This window comes from Coniophora puteana, assembly GCF_000271625.1.
Source record: "Coniophora puteana RWD-64-598 SS2 unplaced genomic scaffold CONPUscaffold_1, whole genome shotgun sequence".
Classification (NCBI taxonomy): domain Eukaryota; kingdom Fungi; phylum Basidiomycota; class Agaricomycetes; order Boletales; family Coniophoraceae; genus Coniophora; species Coniophora puteana.
Window position 1 is genome coordinate 2,955,034 of NW_006913053.1, and position 14,054 is coordinate 2,969,087.

At 51.1% G+C, this 14,054-nt stretch overlaps 5 protein-coding genes across 5 annotated transcripts; 2 read left to right on the forward strand and 3 right to left on the reverse strand.

The window, feature by feature from the left end:
* Window positions 1-27: 27 nt before the first annotated feature.
* On the forward strand, window positions 28-2,183 carry CONPUDRAFT_95961 (pali-domain-containing protein). Its single transcript, XM_007765384.1, has 3 exons — window positions 28-363; window positions 423-1,379; window positions 1,437-2,183. Exons 1-3 carry the CDS (start codon window positions 135-137, stop codon window positions 1,985-1,987), a joined length of 1,737 nt encoding a protein of 578 aa, XP_007763574.1. The 5' UTR covers window positions 28-134; the 3' UTR covers window positions 1,988-2,183.
* Window positions 2,172-3,764, reverse strand: CONPUDRAFT_95965 (arginase deacetylase). Its single transcript, XM_007765385.1, has 9 exons — window positions 3,513-3,764; window positions 3,294-3,444; window positions 3,216-3,232; window positions 2,947-3,153; window positions 2,728-2,861; window positions 2,632-2,672; window positions 2,497-2,575; window positions 2,398-2,438; window positions 2,172-2,341 (listed from the first exon to the last, which is right to left on the reverse strand). Exons 1-9 carry the CDS (start codon window positions 3,666-3,668, stop codon window positions 2,220-2,222), a joined length of 948 nt encoding a protein of 315 aa, XP_007763575.1. The 5' UTR covers window positions 3,669-3,764; the 3' UTR covers window positions 2,172-2,219.
* Window positions 3,765-3,841: 77 nt separating this feature from the next.
* On the reverse strand, window positions 3,842-5,762 carry CONPUDRAFT_115801 (arginase deacetylase). Its single transcript, XM_007765386.1, has 9 exons — window positions 5,290-5,762; window positions 5,075-5,232; window positions 4,793-5,021; window positions 4,604-4,737; window positions 4,518-4,537; window positions 4,445-4,465; window positions 4,319-4,397; window positions 4,230-4,270; window positions 3,842-4,167 (listed from the first exon to the last, which is right to left on the reverse strand). Exons 1-9 carry the CDS (start codon window positions 5,698-5,700, stop codon window positions 4,058-4,060), a joined length of 1,203 nt encoding a protein of 400 aa, XP_007763576.1. The 5' UTR covers window positions 5,701-5,762; the 3' UTR covers window positions 3,842-4,057.
* Window positions 5,763-5,914: 152 nt separating this feature from the next.
* CONPUDRAFT_95973 (WD40 repeat-like protein) lies at window positions 5,915-11,352 on the reverse strand. The gene is made up of 19 exons (XM_007765387.1): window positions 11,307-11,352; window positions 11,003-11,237; window positions 10,744-10,940; window positions 10,295-10,692; window positions 10,162-10,237; window positions 10,077-10,106; window positions 9,821-10,022; window positions 9,737-9,770; window positions 9,512-9,704; window positions 9,323-9,458; window positions 9,051-9,272; window positions 8,830-8,998; window positions 8,627-8,773; window positions 8,426-8,579; window positions 7,828-7,921; window positions 6,881-7,029; window positions 6,782-6,810; window positions 6,662-6,728; window positions 5,915-6,612 (listed from the first exon to the last, which is right to left on the reverse strand). The coding sequence occupies exons 3-19, from the start codon at window positions 10,916-10,918 to the stop codon at window positions 6,077-6,079; spliced, it is 2,811 nt and encodes a 936-aa protein (XP_007763577.1). The 5' UTR covers window positions 10,919-10,940; window positions 11,003-11,237; window positions 11,307-11,352; the 3' UTR covers window positions 5,915-6,076.
* A 191-nt stretch (window positions 11,353-11,543) lies between these two features.
* Window positions 11,544-13,800, forward strand: CONPUDRAFT_79134 (WD40 repeat-like protein). Its single transcript, XM_007764626.1, has 9 exons — window positions 11,544-11,632; window positions 11,685-12,068; window positions 12,120-12,283; window positions 12,339-12,388; window positions 12,450-12,871; window positions 12,923-13,034; window positions 13,080-13,283; window positions 13,339-13,504; window positions 13,565-13,800. The coding sequence occupies exons 1-9, from the start codon at window positions 11,563-11,565 to the stop codon at window positions 13,730-13,732; spliced, it is 1,740 nt and encodes a 579-aa protein (XP_007762816.1). The 5' UTR covers window positions 11,544-11,562; the 3' UTR covers window positions 13,733-13,800.
* Window positions 13,801-14,054: the final 254 nt, after the last annotated feature.

Below are 14,054 nucleotides of genomic sequence, written 5' to 3' on the forward strand. Positions count from 1 at the left end.
TGTCAGTAGGGTCTCCTTTAGCTGTGAAGCGCGTAAGGGCCAGGCTTGTTATAAGTCAACTCGATCCACAGCCGGTGCCCAAGACTTCCTCATCTCCTACACCTAGGACATCCTCGTCCACCGATTACCCGATCATGTCCATTCTACGGCCAGCAACACCCGGCTTCATCGTCACACTCATCGCAACTATTCTTCTCGCGGTCGTCTCCTTCGGTGTCCCACTCCTCAAATCCATCTACTTCCTCAAAGCATCTCTCGCCGTCGAGGGCATCAGCGGAAACATCACATTTGGCACTCTCGGATACTGCATAGAATCATCTGCAATCTCGACCTGCTCAAATGCCACAGTTGGTTACGAGCTCGGTACGCACACGGCAACCGTTTCCTCCCAGCTCCACTTCTCACAGTCCATCCTCTCCCAGACATCAACCAACTCGTAGGAAACAATCTCCCCGTCCAGATCCCAGAGGTGCTCGTAAAATGGGTTACTTATGCCCTCGTCCTCCATATCGTCGCTTTCGGCCTCGCAGCCGTCTCTGCCATATTTGGTCTCCTCGCCCACGTCCGTGAGATGTCCATGACCTGCTTCAGCAGCTGTATCTCCGGCTTTGGCGCCGTCGTCGCCCTCCTCGCCTTCATATTCGATCTTGTATTTTTCTTTGTCGCCAAATCTCGTCTCAACAGCGTCCAAGGTGGATCCGCATCCATAGGCAACGCCGTCTGGCTCACTCTCGCAGCCTGGGTCCTCTTGTTCTTCAGTGGCTGCTTTTACACTGTCGGAAGATGCTGCATCCGGAGGCGATCTCGCAACGACTATGGTAACAATGAGGGTCCCAACAATGCCAACAATGGCTACGGCGAGCAGCTGCGCCTTGATGCTGTCAAAGCCGAGGCTGATCGCAAACAACGTCAGCAACAGGCAGAGAAGGGTCTCCCTGCGTTCCAAGAATACGATCCGGCTCAGCCGCTCAAGCGTGCCTCTGCTGAGGATATGTACCTCGAGGAAGAGGACTCCGTTCCGTATCGCGACAACCAAAGCGCAACTACCGCTGGCGCCGCCGGGGTAGGCGCAGCTGGCCGTCGTCAGAGCCAGTCAGGCTATGCCGGAGGTGGATATCTGCAAGCGCCTGCTGGAACTCGCGCTGTCGACGAGTATAACAACACATCGTACCCCCCTCGGCCCTCTCGACAGGCAAGCTCACACACTCAGCACACACAAAGCGCTTCAAGCTACTATGCTACCCCGGCACCTCCCGCAGGCCCGTATGGAGCGCCCGGATCGCGTCCAATCACGGCATATAGTACAACACCCAGCAACTATCCTCAGGTTGACCCGTATGCTGCGCCTTACGGGCATGCTCAGGCAGGCTCCTCAGCATGTAAGACATCCATTCCCTTGCCTTCTTCGTATACTCACTTGGATACAATCTTTGTAGTCAGCGCACCCCCTCCGCAGCCCACATCGTATGCAATATACGATCCTTACGGCACCCGCAGTCCTCCTCCCCAGCAGCAGCACTACCAGGAGCCCTCATTTAACCCAGACACCTACAACACAACCGCCGCGATGGCCTCGCCTCCGCCCCAGCAGCGCAACTCGTATGCAGACCCGTACGGCGTGCAAAACCACCAGCAACAGCCGGATCGCGGCTACACCGTCGGCGGGTCCGGCTACGGCGGCAACACCGTGCCGCCGCTGAACGAGTACGCTCAGCACCCGCAGTCCCCCCAGCAGGACAACTCGTACTTCCCGCAACGCTACGCTTCACCACCGGCACAGGTAGCGTCGCCGCCTGGGCTGCACACGGCGGACCTTGGCGTCGCACCGCCATCTAACTTTAGTCCTACGAAGCCCAGGGGCCCACGGACGAGCATAATCGCATCGTCTTCGTCGCCGTCTCACGATGACGACCTTCCGCCCGATTACGCGTCGGGCCCCGTTCATCCTCCGGGCGAGTGGGCGTCGAAAGGCGGCGGGTTCCATTAAGCCTTTACTAATATCTTGTTATTCACTTAGTTACCACTTACCCGTCGTACTCTGTTTATGCACCGGACAATCTAGCTATTTTACTGATCGGACAGTCGTATAGCACTGCATCTCATGGCGTTGTGTATATATTGATTTGTTTTCTTATACCCTTGTATGGGAAAAGACATAATGGTAGTCGTTTTTGACGCCAAACTCCACCGACGTAGCGATATTTTGGTTTTTGAATGTCCTATAACACAGTGTGTTTGCCTCTGCGATGCTTCGAAGCCCGCGCTTGGGGTGGTTCTTCGAGCACGAGCAAGGCGAGGAAGTCGTCGACGAGCCCGGCGGCTATGATACTGGTCGTGTCGGCTTTGGAGTAAACAACACGTCAGATAATGTCCGTGTCAAGGTATAGCCATACTTACCATTATCGTATGCAGGAGCCACTTCCACAATGTCGGCGCCTCTGCACAATCCGGGTCAACAGGGAAGCTGATGGGCGAGGCAAAGTGGAGGACACAAACACTAGGTTTAAGCCTGTGAGACCTCGGAGAATGCGCTTGGTTTCTCTGCTCGTCCATCCTGCTGGCTCGGGAGTGCCAGCTGTGAGAGTCGGCGCCATAAGCTCGACGCTGAGGGATTTCAGGAGGTGCACTTACTTCCTGGTGCTTGCCCAGGGTCAATGGTATCGATGTCGAAGCTGATCGCGCAGTCTGAGAGGGGGCCCAGTTCGAGGACTGATGTATGGAGCGTACCTCAGGTAGACCGGGCTGTTACCAACGCGTTCCCGGATCTGCTCGACGATGTAGTCCGTCCCAAAGTCGTCGAGATCGTTAGCATGGAGCAGCTCAAATCCTACTTGCTCGTCGTGATCGATGATTTGCGGGCCCTACATATCGTCTCGTAAGCGTGCGATTCGATTTCCGGACAGCATATGACGACCGCGACCCCGGAATGCAAATCAGATGGCTTACCTGCACCTTCGTCCGAATACCCGCGTGAATGCTTGTGTTGGACATCAAGCCCTCCTCGTAAGCCAGGGTGAAGAAGGTGCCATGAGTGACCCTCGACTGTTCTGAGAAACCGCCGTCGAGGTTAGGCCACGTATCGATGTGCGCGTCAAAGTGAATGACAGAGATGGGTCCGTAGACTTTGTGCAAGGATCGAAGGATCGGCCAGACCTTCAACACAACATACAGTAATATAAGTATCAGCATACGTGCGCCGATACCCCCGAACGCACGATTGTGTGGTCCCCGCCTGTGAATCAACGGGGTTCAGTCGCAGACTTCATTAGCCTATTCCCATGTAGGCTACGCACCCAACGCAATGATCCTTGGATGCTCAACGGCGTCCCGAGCTAAATGAGCTGTTCGCGAAACGGAAGAATTGACAGGGCGCGAAATAAGTGTAGTATATGCCGTCTCAATCTGATCGACAGCGAGAGCATTGTCATACGGGCTGAGAGGGATCTTGATAGGAATACAGATTGGTCAGAACACTGTCGAGTGCGTACACCCATAACATATCGGAAACATACGTCACCACAATCTTGCACCTTTAGAGACAGATAGGGGTTCACGCCCCAGCTGAGATCGTGTCCCCACTCAGTGTTTTGACGTCGGGATCCAGTCCTGATTGCCGCAGGACCGAAGCGGGCGCCAGGTCGGTACGAAGTAGCCGTATCGAACGGCATACCCAAGATGGCAATGTCAAACACCTCAGAAGAGTCATCGAGGCAACGGGTGTAGGGCAAGTGCGCGAAGCTGAGAGGTCCTGTATAAGCCAAGTCGATTTGGGAGCCATACTTTGCAGCCCATGGCTCCGGCTCGTCGAGCACGGCGAGAATGTTCTGTGCATGATGATTGAGGTGAGCAGATGCATGGCACGCTAAGAAAAAGAGATATAGCAAGGACAGATCTTTCATGGTGGCACGCAGCATTAAGGTAGGCAGATTGAAGATAATGAAGTTTATGATCCACGTTCCCCAAGTTGTTATATTGTCTACAAATAGATGTGCTCCATGTGATAGATGTCATGTCGATACTCTCAGCGCGGCATATCTGAGAAGAGTTGATGCGAGGATTACAGTTCGTCCTTCACCGGAGATCTCCTGGGGGCCGGCGACTCTTGTGTTAGGAACATAGATAAGAAATCGTGGACGATATCAGCTGCAGCAATCCCTGTGACCTCGGCTAAAAGCGTAGAGTTAGCACGTTGACGCCTTCTCTCCAATTCATAAACTCGAGGAGCTCACCATGGTCATACGCAGGTGCAACTTCCACGATATCGGCGCCCCTTGATAAGCTGTCAGCACGGTGAAGAACAACATGTCGCTCGACGTACACAAAGTTCAAACCAGCTAAACCACGAATGATGCGTTTAACTTCCCTTGTGGTCCAGCCCCCAGCTTCGGGTGTTCCAGCTGAAACAGTCTGAGAACAGAGTCAGATGGCAGACTAAATGACTTACTTGCTGGTGCCAATCCAGGGTCTAGGGCACTCTTAGCAAGAACTTTCTCCAATTCATAGGCAAGGAAACATACCGATCACATCTATATCAAGACTGGGGCGAGTTAGTCATACAGAACAAAACATGAAGATGTTTTCCAAGCTCAATTGCGGAACTTACCTCAAATACACGGGAGAGTTTCCCACTCTTTTCCGGATCGTATCAATGATAGCAGTAACACCTAAGTCGTCTATGTCTTCCCCAGATATTATCTGGAACCCAACAGATTCGTCATTTTGAACGTCCCCCAATCCCTATGAGTCAAAGTAGATAAGCCCGAGACCATGGAAGGGATGAGATATTCAGTACCGCAAGTTTGCATCTGATGCCAGCGTGTACACTAGTATTGGAGATGAGACCCTCTTCGTTAGCAATGTAGAAAAAGGTTCCATGAGTGATACGGGACTGCTCGGTGACCGTTCCAGGATATCCAGCCCACGTATCCAGATGTGCGTCGAAATGAATGACAGAGATGGGGCCGTAGACCTTGTGAAGCGAGCGTAGAATCGGCAAGACAATTGTATGGTCTCCTCCCAGACTAGAAGAACGCGCATAATCAGCACTGAGGTTGTCGATGTCGATGAGTTCTACCTTATGACTCGGGGATGCTCCACGCCGTCCTTAGCCAATGCCGCGCTTGTGTCAGCCCAGGACGTCTCGTTCGATGCAAGAGGACGGTTCAGCAGCGTGGAGTAGGCAACTTCCATCTGATCGAGGGCCAAGGAATTATCAAATGGGATAATGGGTACCTAGAATGCGCCCTATAGTTCACTAAATGTTTAAATCGATCAGCCAAGTGTCCGTACATCACCGCAGTCCAGGATTTTGGAGCCTTGTTCATATGGGTTGTTGCCCCAGGCCAGAGTGTATCCTCGGCTTCCTCTTTGCCTTCTACTACCCGAGCGGATAGCATAAGGACCAAATCTCGCACCAGGCCTATATGAGGTTCCCGTGTCGAAGGGCATCCCGAGGATTGCTACGTCGAACTGGGCCGATTCATCCTCCAAACACCGAGAATACGTAAGGTGAGAGAACGCGAGAGGGCCAGAGAACGGTTGGTCTATCTGTTGCCCGTACTTGGAGAGCCAAGTCTCCCCGATAGATTCAATGGGCTTGAGAGGGATCTGTCCATGACTGCCTGATCCATGGTGTGCAAGTGCAGGGAGCAATGAAGCTAAAACAAACAGCGACGCCAGACGGAGGCGTTCGTGAACCATTTTGAGAAAAGTAGTGGGGGATATCGATCAACAGATGTTGGCTTCAAATGCTGCAGCGCTCGTACTCTCGCTGATGTTCCATTGAATTATAAGTGACGGTCATATGCATAAGCAACCCCGGGTCCGGACATCCACGGACTGAAGGAATGATAAGATGCCACCAACCCTCCACGCGCTTGAGGTTCTCGCTTATCTCGACCACGTTTTATGACACCTGACATGCGAAGACTTGATTACAAGAATGGAAACGCACAGTAATAATGATACAAAATGATACAAAATGATACGAGATATCGATGGCCTGGTTAATGCTACATCAACGTTAGCCAGTACAAGTATGCGAGGTGAAGTACGAAATCAAAGTATGGAGAACGCATCACTGTTCGCGAGATCTTCGAGCAGCATTAACTCTCAGAGGTTGGATCGTCCACTGCCGCCGCTTCTGAGCGTTGGCACCATGCGGTGGTGGGTCCCGAGGATTGACGGTGATAATCCGAACTTTCCTAGCAAGGTCAGGGGAATCATCTGCCTCCCCTTCGATCCCTCGATCCTGCTCAAGCACTTCGTCTTCCTTCAAGTCAATGTCGCCGTCATAGACTTCTTCCGGTCTGGGGTGATGACTGGAAGGTTTTCCCGATATAAGCGAGAACGAGGTGTTGACGGCAGTCGAAAAGAACTCCGAGGCATTGTCAAATACGGAGCGCCGCTTTGTAATTGGAAGGGCTGCTAAGATATGAGCTTTCTGATTTGAAGCAGACGTCGAGTTGGATTGGACTGAATCATAATTCCAAGCACTTGTCACGATAATCTCCTTCGTTTGTCGAGAGTAAGCGAAACGTGGGAGTGGATGGGAATAGGCGTTGGGATAGGGCTGAGAGATAGGCCGTCGGTGACGCAATACCAACCGGTCATCTGTCAAAGGTAAGTTCAACCTGCCTCTCGAATAGGCGGCCAAACATACTTTCAATGTCCAGAGCATGTCCTGAAGACCTCGAACATAAAGCGCCAGATGTATCAATGAAGAAAACCTAGAAAGCGTAGGTATGTTTTGATAACAAATACCAAGACTTGGCCAACTGACCTGGTTATTGGCGTCAGGATTCCTAAGGCCTAAGAATTTCGTTCAGTATGTTCAATGTCCAGTTTGCAGGGTTAATAGAAACGAGGAACGCGAACTCACTTTCAACCAAGGACTTCTCTTTCTCTGGGTAAAGGATGACGTCGCCGCCGTCTTCTACCCAGTCCGCGGCAACATCGAGGAGGCGGCCTGTGGAATCGGATCTTATGACAAAGTATCCAGGGGGAAAGCCAAAGAGCTGAGAATCTGCGCTTGAACTCATGTGCATGAAAGCAAGATGCAAAGTGGCGGTACGCACTGCGTTGAGCTGCGCGGGCTTGACCTGGATTTGACCGCGTCATAAATTATAAGTCGGCTATGAATATTTGAATACCAAGTAAGGTATATTCTCCCCTGTCAATTGACTTAGCGTTTAACCTCAATTGCAAGTCTGTCTGAGAATCGAGTAGAAGTTCCTTCGGGTCCCTAATGACTGCATGGTATAGTGCACTAGGACCTACACATTCCTAACCCGACAGAGAATCTCTCCACTGAGTACAGCAAACCATCCGTCTTCGCTCTCTCCCCATGCTTTCCAAGCCTCTGACATCCTCTTAAGATCCTCATCGCTTGCTAACCCCTTCTCAACAGCATTCGTAGCGAAAGAGGATGCCAAGATGCGCTCCGACCAGAGCCCACTCCACCACGCGCGTTCCTCAGAAGTGCTGTAGCACCAAGTGCTGGCGGTTGAAGTAACGTCCGCCTTAGGAAACAACGCCTTGAGAGCCCACGAGAGGAGCTGCCGTCCTGCCGTCGGATCTCCGTTCAGGGAGCGTGCAATGCGCAGGTGCAAGGCCAGCCAGTCCGTCATGCCCTCGTTTTCAGGAAACCAGGTCATGGACGCGAAGTCCACCGAGCGCACAGCGACGATGCCGCCGTCCTTCGTAACCCTGCGCATTTCCTGAAGAACTTGCACCGGATCGCCGACATGCTGCAGGACTTGATGCGCATGCACGACATCGAACGTCCTGTCTGCGAAAGGCAGCTTGGTCACATCCCCAACATCGAACCCGACGTCCTTCATCCCGCGAGATTCTGCAGCTTCCCGGGCCTTGTCTATGACGTCTTGTGCGTTATCAATGCCAAGAGCACGTCCTTCCGGAACTAGAGAGGCAAAGTCACAGGTGATGGTCCCAGGACCACAACCAACATCCAGTATGTGCATGTTGGGTCGTATGTGTGGGATGAGATACCCCGCTGAGTTGGAAGCTGTCCTCCAGCTATGGGATCGAAGAACAGACTCATGGTGTCCATGTGTGTAGGTGGCGAGTCCTGGTCCTCCAGCTTCCATGATAGCGAACAGTGAGGTGGGCAGATGCTTATCAAAATGGTCATGTCAAAACTGCCAAAGGTTCGGGACCTGTTCTGTTACACGCGATCTGTCAGGAGGATAGACTCATCTCTTTGCTCAACATTGAAACTTGTGCCTGTAGGAGCAATGCGAATGAATGAAAGTCAGCCAACAAAAGTTGGTAGTGGTACATAATGATACAGATAAAACCGAATTTTTACAGCACATGAACATCTACTCCAAGTCCTCGTCAGTCTAATCGTCGTCATCTTCGTCTTCAATGGCAGTGTAACCTCCAGGGATGCGCAGAGCGGCACGCCTAGCTGCTCTTTCCCCTCTTTCCAACTTCTGCCTTTCGACATGATCTTCAAGACTTCCATTCATCTTGGATAGCCCCTTCCATTCATGCCGAGCAACAATGCTTCCATGATCATTGCGCCCTTCCCAGCCAGCGCTCATCAACACGGGTGTCTGAAAAGGATGAGAGCATAGCCCGAGAGCAGCAGTGATGCACGTACCGTAGAGCTCCAGCTTACGTCGCGTACACAAAGACCACCTTGCCTTCCGCCAAGTGGGGGCAATTCAGGACCTGACGGGTCATATGACATCGGCAGAGTTTGTGACCTATCGAGAACTTGGACAACTTGTCCATCCAAGGACCAAATCTAGCACGAACGTCAGTTGATCAAGGGAGGTTAAAGCGTTTATACTCTTGACGAACATGTATCTTGCCATCGGCCGATCCGGAGTATATATACTGCGAACCAGTGGTCTCTGCGGGACTAAAATGACATCGAATGAGTGTTCTCAGGACAGCATGACCTCTGTATGTCATGACACTGCAATCGTGGGGATGTGCGGAGCGCTTTAGCTTCGGGTATGTCCCATAACTATGAAAGATGTGAGCATGATCTTGAGGAATCGATAATGAAGTGCCAATACCGATAATCGAAGCCACCCGACCGGTAGTCCCTGCCAGCTCCTCCACTCTCAAACTCCTCGTTACCACACATTTTGCGTAAATCCCATAGCCGAAGGGCCTGATCTTTACCATTGGATATGATATAGCGTCCATCACCCTTGGCTGATACGTTTGTTATGCCTTCGGTGTGACCGACCAGAATACCGGATGGCTTCGGAGATGCACCAAGTGAACGACGGTCCCTGGTTCTCAGCTTCAATAGCATGCTCACACAATTAGGAGGGCGTCCTACCAGACTTTGAGGAACGTATCGTCAGATGCGCTAATCAGGACATTCCCAGATGCTGTATCTGCCCAACAACAACTGTTCACGTCATCTTCGTGAGCATGGATTTTTACTGTTCTGCGGTCTGCCAGCAGATCATAGACTAGACAAATGAGACTGTCAAAAATCGGATAGGAAAACGTGGCGTAGACTTACCAAGAATTTGACCGCTTCCACCTGCTATGACTTCATTCCCATCTGCAGAGAATTTGCAGCTCCAGATGCCAAAGGAATCCTCATCATAGAACCCCCACATTGTACGAGGTTGTCTCCGTCTAGAATCACCGAAATGGATCGGTGTCTGAGTCGCTGACGAATCAAAGGTGTTCGTCATATACACAGTCGGTGTCTAAACAGAATGAGCACATAGAATAGTCAAACATAGATCGGAATTACCAGAGACGAATATATCATTCTGTAGGTTAAAATGAGAAAGCAGACTCGGGAGAGGGTAGAGACACAGACCTTTCGTTGTCAGGACTAAGGTGCGAATCCGTGATGGTCCATCGTCCAGGAGCACCTCGGATGGTCTTGAGAACCTTTAATGAGGTTTTGTGCCCGTGATCGTCATCATAGGAGCGTAACGAGCCACGATTAAGATGTGGGCGTCGCCCCGGACCCATACCGGAAGGTGGTGCAGTCATGTCATACATGTGAAGGCGGAAGTCTGGGATCCAGAGGGTCAGGAAGATCATGCATACAGGTTCGTTGACATCAATACCTTGACAGCAAGTGTAATAAAACGAGGAATCTGCGGTAACGTGAGTTCGTTATCTGTGATGGCCCGGGAAAGTGAGCTTCCTTACCAGCAGAGAACTGCCCACAGTATGCATTTGCATCATAACTTGCGACTGCGGTGCCATTGGAGTTGGGGATCAAATTCTATCCGACGGTAGGGTGGTTAACTCAGTGAACAACGATGAATGGAGTGAATCGTACATGCGCGATATCTTCCCTCTGGATGGGCGCATGCCGCCGAGAAGATCGATGAAGAAACCGCCTCGCCAGATTTCGTTCGCGTCTCTTGAAGGGAAGTCTATCAGCAACGCGACCATATTCTCCGCTCATCAACATCTCAACACCCTTCTTCTGGGGTTCTCGATGGGGCAACATGAAGCCAGGACGCGCATCGCTCCTACTCTCATAGACATAATTGTCGTCGTCATCATCCTCAAGGTCTTCGTCGCCCTCTTCATCATCGTCATTGGTGTCCGTCGTTGCATGAGCTCCCAGAAGACGACCCAGATCTAGAAGCCCGACATTGGAAACGCGAGCTTGAGTATTAGTGGTTTGCATACCACTATTCCCAACAGAGCCTTGTTGGAGATCAAAAAGAGCTAAGCGGGAGAGATCAGCAAAGCAAGAAAATCTGAGCGTATCCAGCTCACAGCGTAATATTTGGGCTATCGAATTCCCGGGGGCAAGCGCTCCGCCCTCCTGAGCCTGCTCTAGTTCCTCTCTAGCGTCCTCTATGTCGAAATCTAGCTCATCATCGTCAAGAATGGCATCTGGGCCATCGTAGGCCTCATCGTCGCTGTGAATATCGTTGCTGCCGCCGTCCATGTTGTCCGCGGGCTGTATGGAGCTGGAAGTGATGAGAAGGCAGGTCGACGGCTTGCTCAGCTATAGGTGCATGATGACACCGACCTGGTGTGTCATCGTAAGGGGTCTCACGTCCCATAAATAGCAGTCGATGGCCTGCCAGATCGAACTTCCATGGGAGATGTCCGGCCCGTAGAAAACCTCATCGGTCTCACTTGGATGCAGAAAGCTGCACTGCGGGCGTCTAAGTCGGATTTTGCGCTTGTCGATAGATTGTGAAGACACCAAAGAACGGACGCCGTGCGTAGTTGCATGCAATAATAAGATCTATACGATGACTCTAGACACAGTTGAGTCTGATTGCAGCAGTACTTAGAGAACTCACATTTGAGTAAAGATTCTGTGTTACCTCTCGAGGTCAACAAGGGTTGAGAAAAGGTTGCCGAGTGTCTCCGTTTACCCTCCATTGAATTAGAAGAAGCATCCAGTGAAATAACCCAAATGAACACTGTCAGTAAATTTAGTATCAAAACTAAGATTACACGGCACGTGACCTCCTAAGCCCCACGTGCCTGCTATGTCCACTTATAGTTGTTTCCCATTCGTTCCTATACTGACGTTCGAGTCTTCGTGAACGTGGATTCCTGTCGCGTATGCGTGCAACAATGGCCCCACCGATCCTTATAACAGCTGATGAGCTCAACTGTCTGATACACGCTTACTTTGTTGACTCAGGTAGGGTACCATCATTTGCGCCCAATACCTTGTCCTCACTAGATCCACTCAGGGTACCACCATGCTGCATTCTCTCTCAAGTCGGAGGCCCATCTTGACCGCACGCCACACTTCAAAACACACATCCAAAGGGGAGAGTTAGTGGCTCTCCTCAGCAAGTCTCTACTGTATGCGGAAGTAGAAGCACACTGGAAGGCGGGAAAGATGGCCTCCGACTGCAAGATACCGTTCACTCTGCTTGAACCACACGTCTGTTCCTCCGAAGTCTCGAGCGTATCTGAGGGTGCTTCGGCTACGAACGTCGTAGGAAACTCTATAGATGAATTCTCTGCTATATCACAGGAGGCGAAACTGAAACGGAAGGCTAGCACACCTCCTATATTATCACCAGACGCCCGTAACGCTAAGCGTCCAAAGGAAGGAGAGAAGAGAACAAGTTAGCTCATGGATCCGTCATACACTATTCCAACTCATTGTATCCCAACAGTGACCATCGCCGAAAGGCTGGCTAGAGACGCACTTGAATTCACTTCAAGACAAAATGCCGTCTCCGTGAACCCACATGATGTCCCATGCAATTACGGACCACCAATATTAGGTGGACTCATCTCCACAGCGGCAATAAGAACATTGAAGTCCCATAGCTCAGAGGTGAGACCGGAGCTCTGATAACAAATATTGTTGTGGCCTTAACCGTGATCCTTAGGTATTCATCGTGGCTTGGAACCCTGTACGCGTTGGCCATCTGGTATCGGGGTTAGTACATATAAGCTCCTTGTTTTCAGTCCCCTCCGTCACTTATGTAGGAATGAATTAGATCAAGAGATGCGGTAGTGAATTCCTGGGATATACCATTGTTGGACAAAATTGACTCTGGAGCCGCCGCCGAACCCATCCTCCCTACTAAAAAGCTACTCGACCTGACACATGTTGTACAAGCGGACCTCACGTCATTCGATTGGAGTGCAGATGGAAAGATGGTTGCCGTGGGATCGTACGATTCCGTGCTCCGAGTCTTTGGGCCAGAGGGAGACCCGTACATCACGGATGGCTGCCATACAGTGATCATCTCCCATCCTAAGCTCAATATCGCGACACTTACTGTTTATCAGGGTCCTGTCTTTGCTGCCAAATTTTCACCCAACATGGCATGGTTGGTGACTGCTAGCCTGGACTCGACATCTGTAGTATATGATGTGCAGGGTCGAAATCTTCTCAAACGTTATCGGACACACAGTGGTATGTTCATTGCCCTATGACATGGCCGTGGCTGATGACCAACTTCAACAGGATGTTGCCTGGATGTAGAGTGGATAGACAACGTTACATTTGCAAGCTGTGGAGCCGATCACCTTGTGTATATAACGTCCCTCGAGAACCCAACATTCACACATAAATTGATGTACGACCCCCTCTTTGAACCATATACTCTCTAACTTATTCATAGCGGCCATACTCATGAGGTCAATGTTATCAAATGCAACCCGTCGAAGACGAAGTTGGCATCGTGTTCGGACGATGCTACTGCTCGAGTTTGGACGATCAATCCTCTGCAGAAGTCGTCCGTCGAATTGAAAGGTCACCAAGCTTCTTTAACCTCGGTTGAATGGTGTCCTGTGACTACACCAGGAGAAGTAGAGATGCTTGCGACGTAAGTACCCCCAATAGTGCCATGGCAGTTGGCTGACCGCGGTCGTGTTTCTTAGTGCGTGCTTCGATAGCACCGCCTGTCTATGGAATACGGTTACAGGGGAATGCCTGCGGGTGTTCGCCGAACACAGTCAACATGTCTACACGCTCGCATTTAGTCCCGAAGGGACCATGCTTGCCACCGGTGGCGGGGGTGGATTTATGCATGTTTACGATACCAAGGTCAGTTTCGAGGTATGAGCCCTCAGCTGTCGCCACTGATTACGATGCTTTGGAACAAAGACGATGGAAAGGAGATGGTCGTGGTATAACGGCGATAGGTCCGGCGTATTCGAGATTAAATGGAAACGGTGGGATAAGAAGACAACAATGATTGCCATCGCTCTTGAACGCCAAGCGGTCGCGGTCATCGATCCCAGCAAGGTACGGGCTTTGGCCTGGTCAGGATGAGATAACACGATAGGCATATTATTCTTAGCAGTACTAGTAGTATATTACACCTGCAGTGCGGACTTGGGGAGTTTTTACACGGATTTCGCCCTGCAAAATAATTGGCTTTTATGTAATTTATGTAGTTTTCGATGACTTGTAATTCTGGTTACGTGTGCAACTTCCGGGTAATTGATAATTTCCGTTGCCTTCATTCCGGGACGCTGTCAGCCGTGACGCGTCTGACGTATGCTTGCGGCGGGATGATTCCATGACTTTCTGTCGCTTGAGCCGGTGGCCGGACTTCACCTCGACCTCCCCTTTCCCATTCTCCAACCCGTCC

What these genes read in the sequence shown, in the direction of transcription:
- CONPUDRAFT_95961 (XM_007765384.1), top strand. Translation starts at nt 135, where the DNA reads ATGTCCATTCTACGGCCAGCAACACCCGGCTTCATCGTCACACTCATC. An exon ending in CACAGTTGGTTACGAGCTCG is followed by an intron (nt 364 to 422) that starts GTACGCACACGG and finishes ATCCTCTCCCAG; the next exon opens with ACATCAACCAACTCGTAGGA. An exon ending in TCAGGCAGGCTCCTCAGCAT is followed by an intron (nt 1,380 to 1,436) that starts GTAAGACATCCA and finishes CAATCTTTGTAG; the next exon opens with TCAGCGCACCCCCTCCGCAG.
- CONPUDRAFT_95965 (XM_007765385.1), bottom strand. Translation starts at nt 3,668, where the DNA reads ATGCCGTTCGATACGGCTACTTCGTACCGACCTGGCGCCCGCTTCGGT. An exon ending in GTATTCGGACGAAGGTGCAG is followed by an intron (nt 2,862 to 2,946) that starts GTAAGCCATCTG and finishes GACGATATGTAG; the next exon opens with GGCCCGCAAATCATCGATCA. An exon ending in CTCACAGGCTTAAACCTAGT is followed by an intron (nt 2,439 to 2,496) that starts GTTTGTGTCCTC and finishes CGGATTGTGCAG; the next exon opens with AGGCGCCGACATTGTGGAAG.
- CONPUDRAFT_115801 (XM_007765386.1), bottom strand. Translation starts at nt 5,700, where the DNA reads ATGGTTCACGAACGCCTCCGTCTGGCGTCGCTGTTTGTTTTAGCTTCA. An exon ending in AACTCTCCCGTGTATTTGAG is followed by an intron (nt 4,538 to 4,603) that starts GTAAGTTCCGCA and finishes AACTCGCCCCAG; the next exon opens with TCTTGATATAGATGTGATCG. An exon ending in TCTTGATATAGATGTGATCG is followed by an intron (nt 4,466 to 4,517) that starts GTATGTTTCCTT and finishes AGAGTGCCCTAG; the next exon opens with ACCCTGGATTGGCACCAGCA.
- CONPUDRAFT_95973 (XM_007765387.1), bottom strand. Translation starts at nt 10,918, where the DNA reads ATGGACGGCGGCAGCAACGATATTCACAGCGACGATGAGGCCTACGAT. An exon ending in TTATTACACTTGCTGTCAAG is followed by an intron (nt 10,023 to 10,076) that starts GTATTGATGTCA and finishes TCTGGATCCCAG; the next exon opens with ACTTCCGCCTTCACATGTAT. An exon ending in ACGTAAGCTGGAGCTCTACG is followed by an intron (nt 8,580 to 8,626) that starts GTACGTGCATCA and finishes CATCCTTTTCAG; the next exon opens with ACACCCGTGTTGATGAGCGC.
- CONPUDRAFT_79134 (XM_007764626.1), top strand. Translation starts at nt 11,563, where the DNA reads ATGGCCCCACCGATCCTTATAACAGCTGATGAGCTCAACTGTCTGATA. An exon ending in GGAAGGAGAGAAGAGAACAA is followed by an intron (nt 12,069 to 12,119) that starts GTTAGCTCATGG and finishes GTATCCCAACAG; the next exon opens with TGACCATCGCCGAAAGGCTG. An exon ending in ACATTCACACATAAATTGAT is followed by an intron (nt 13,035 to 13,079) that starts GTACGACCCCCT and finishes ACTTATTCATAG; the next exon opens with CGGCCATACTCATGAGGTCA.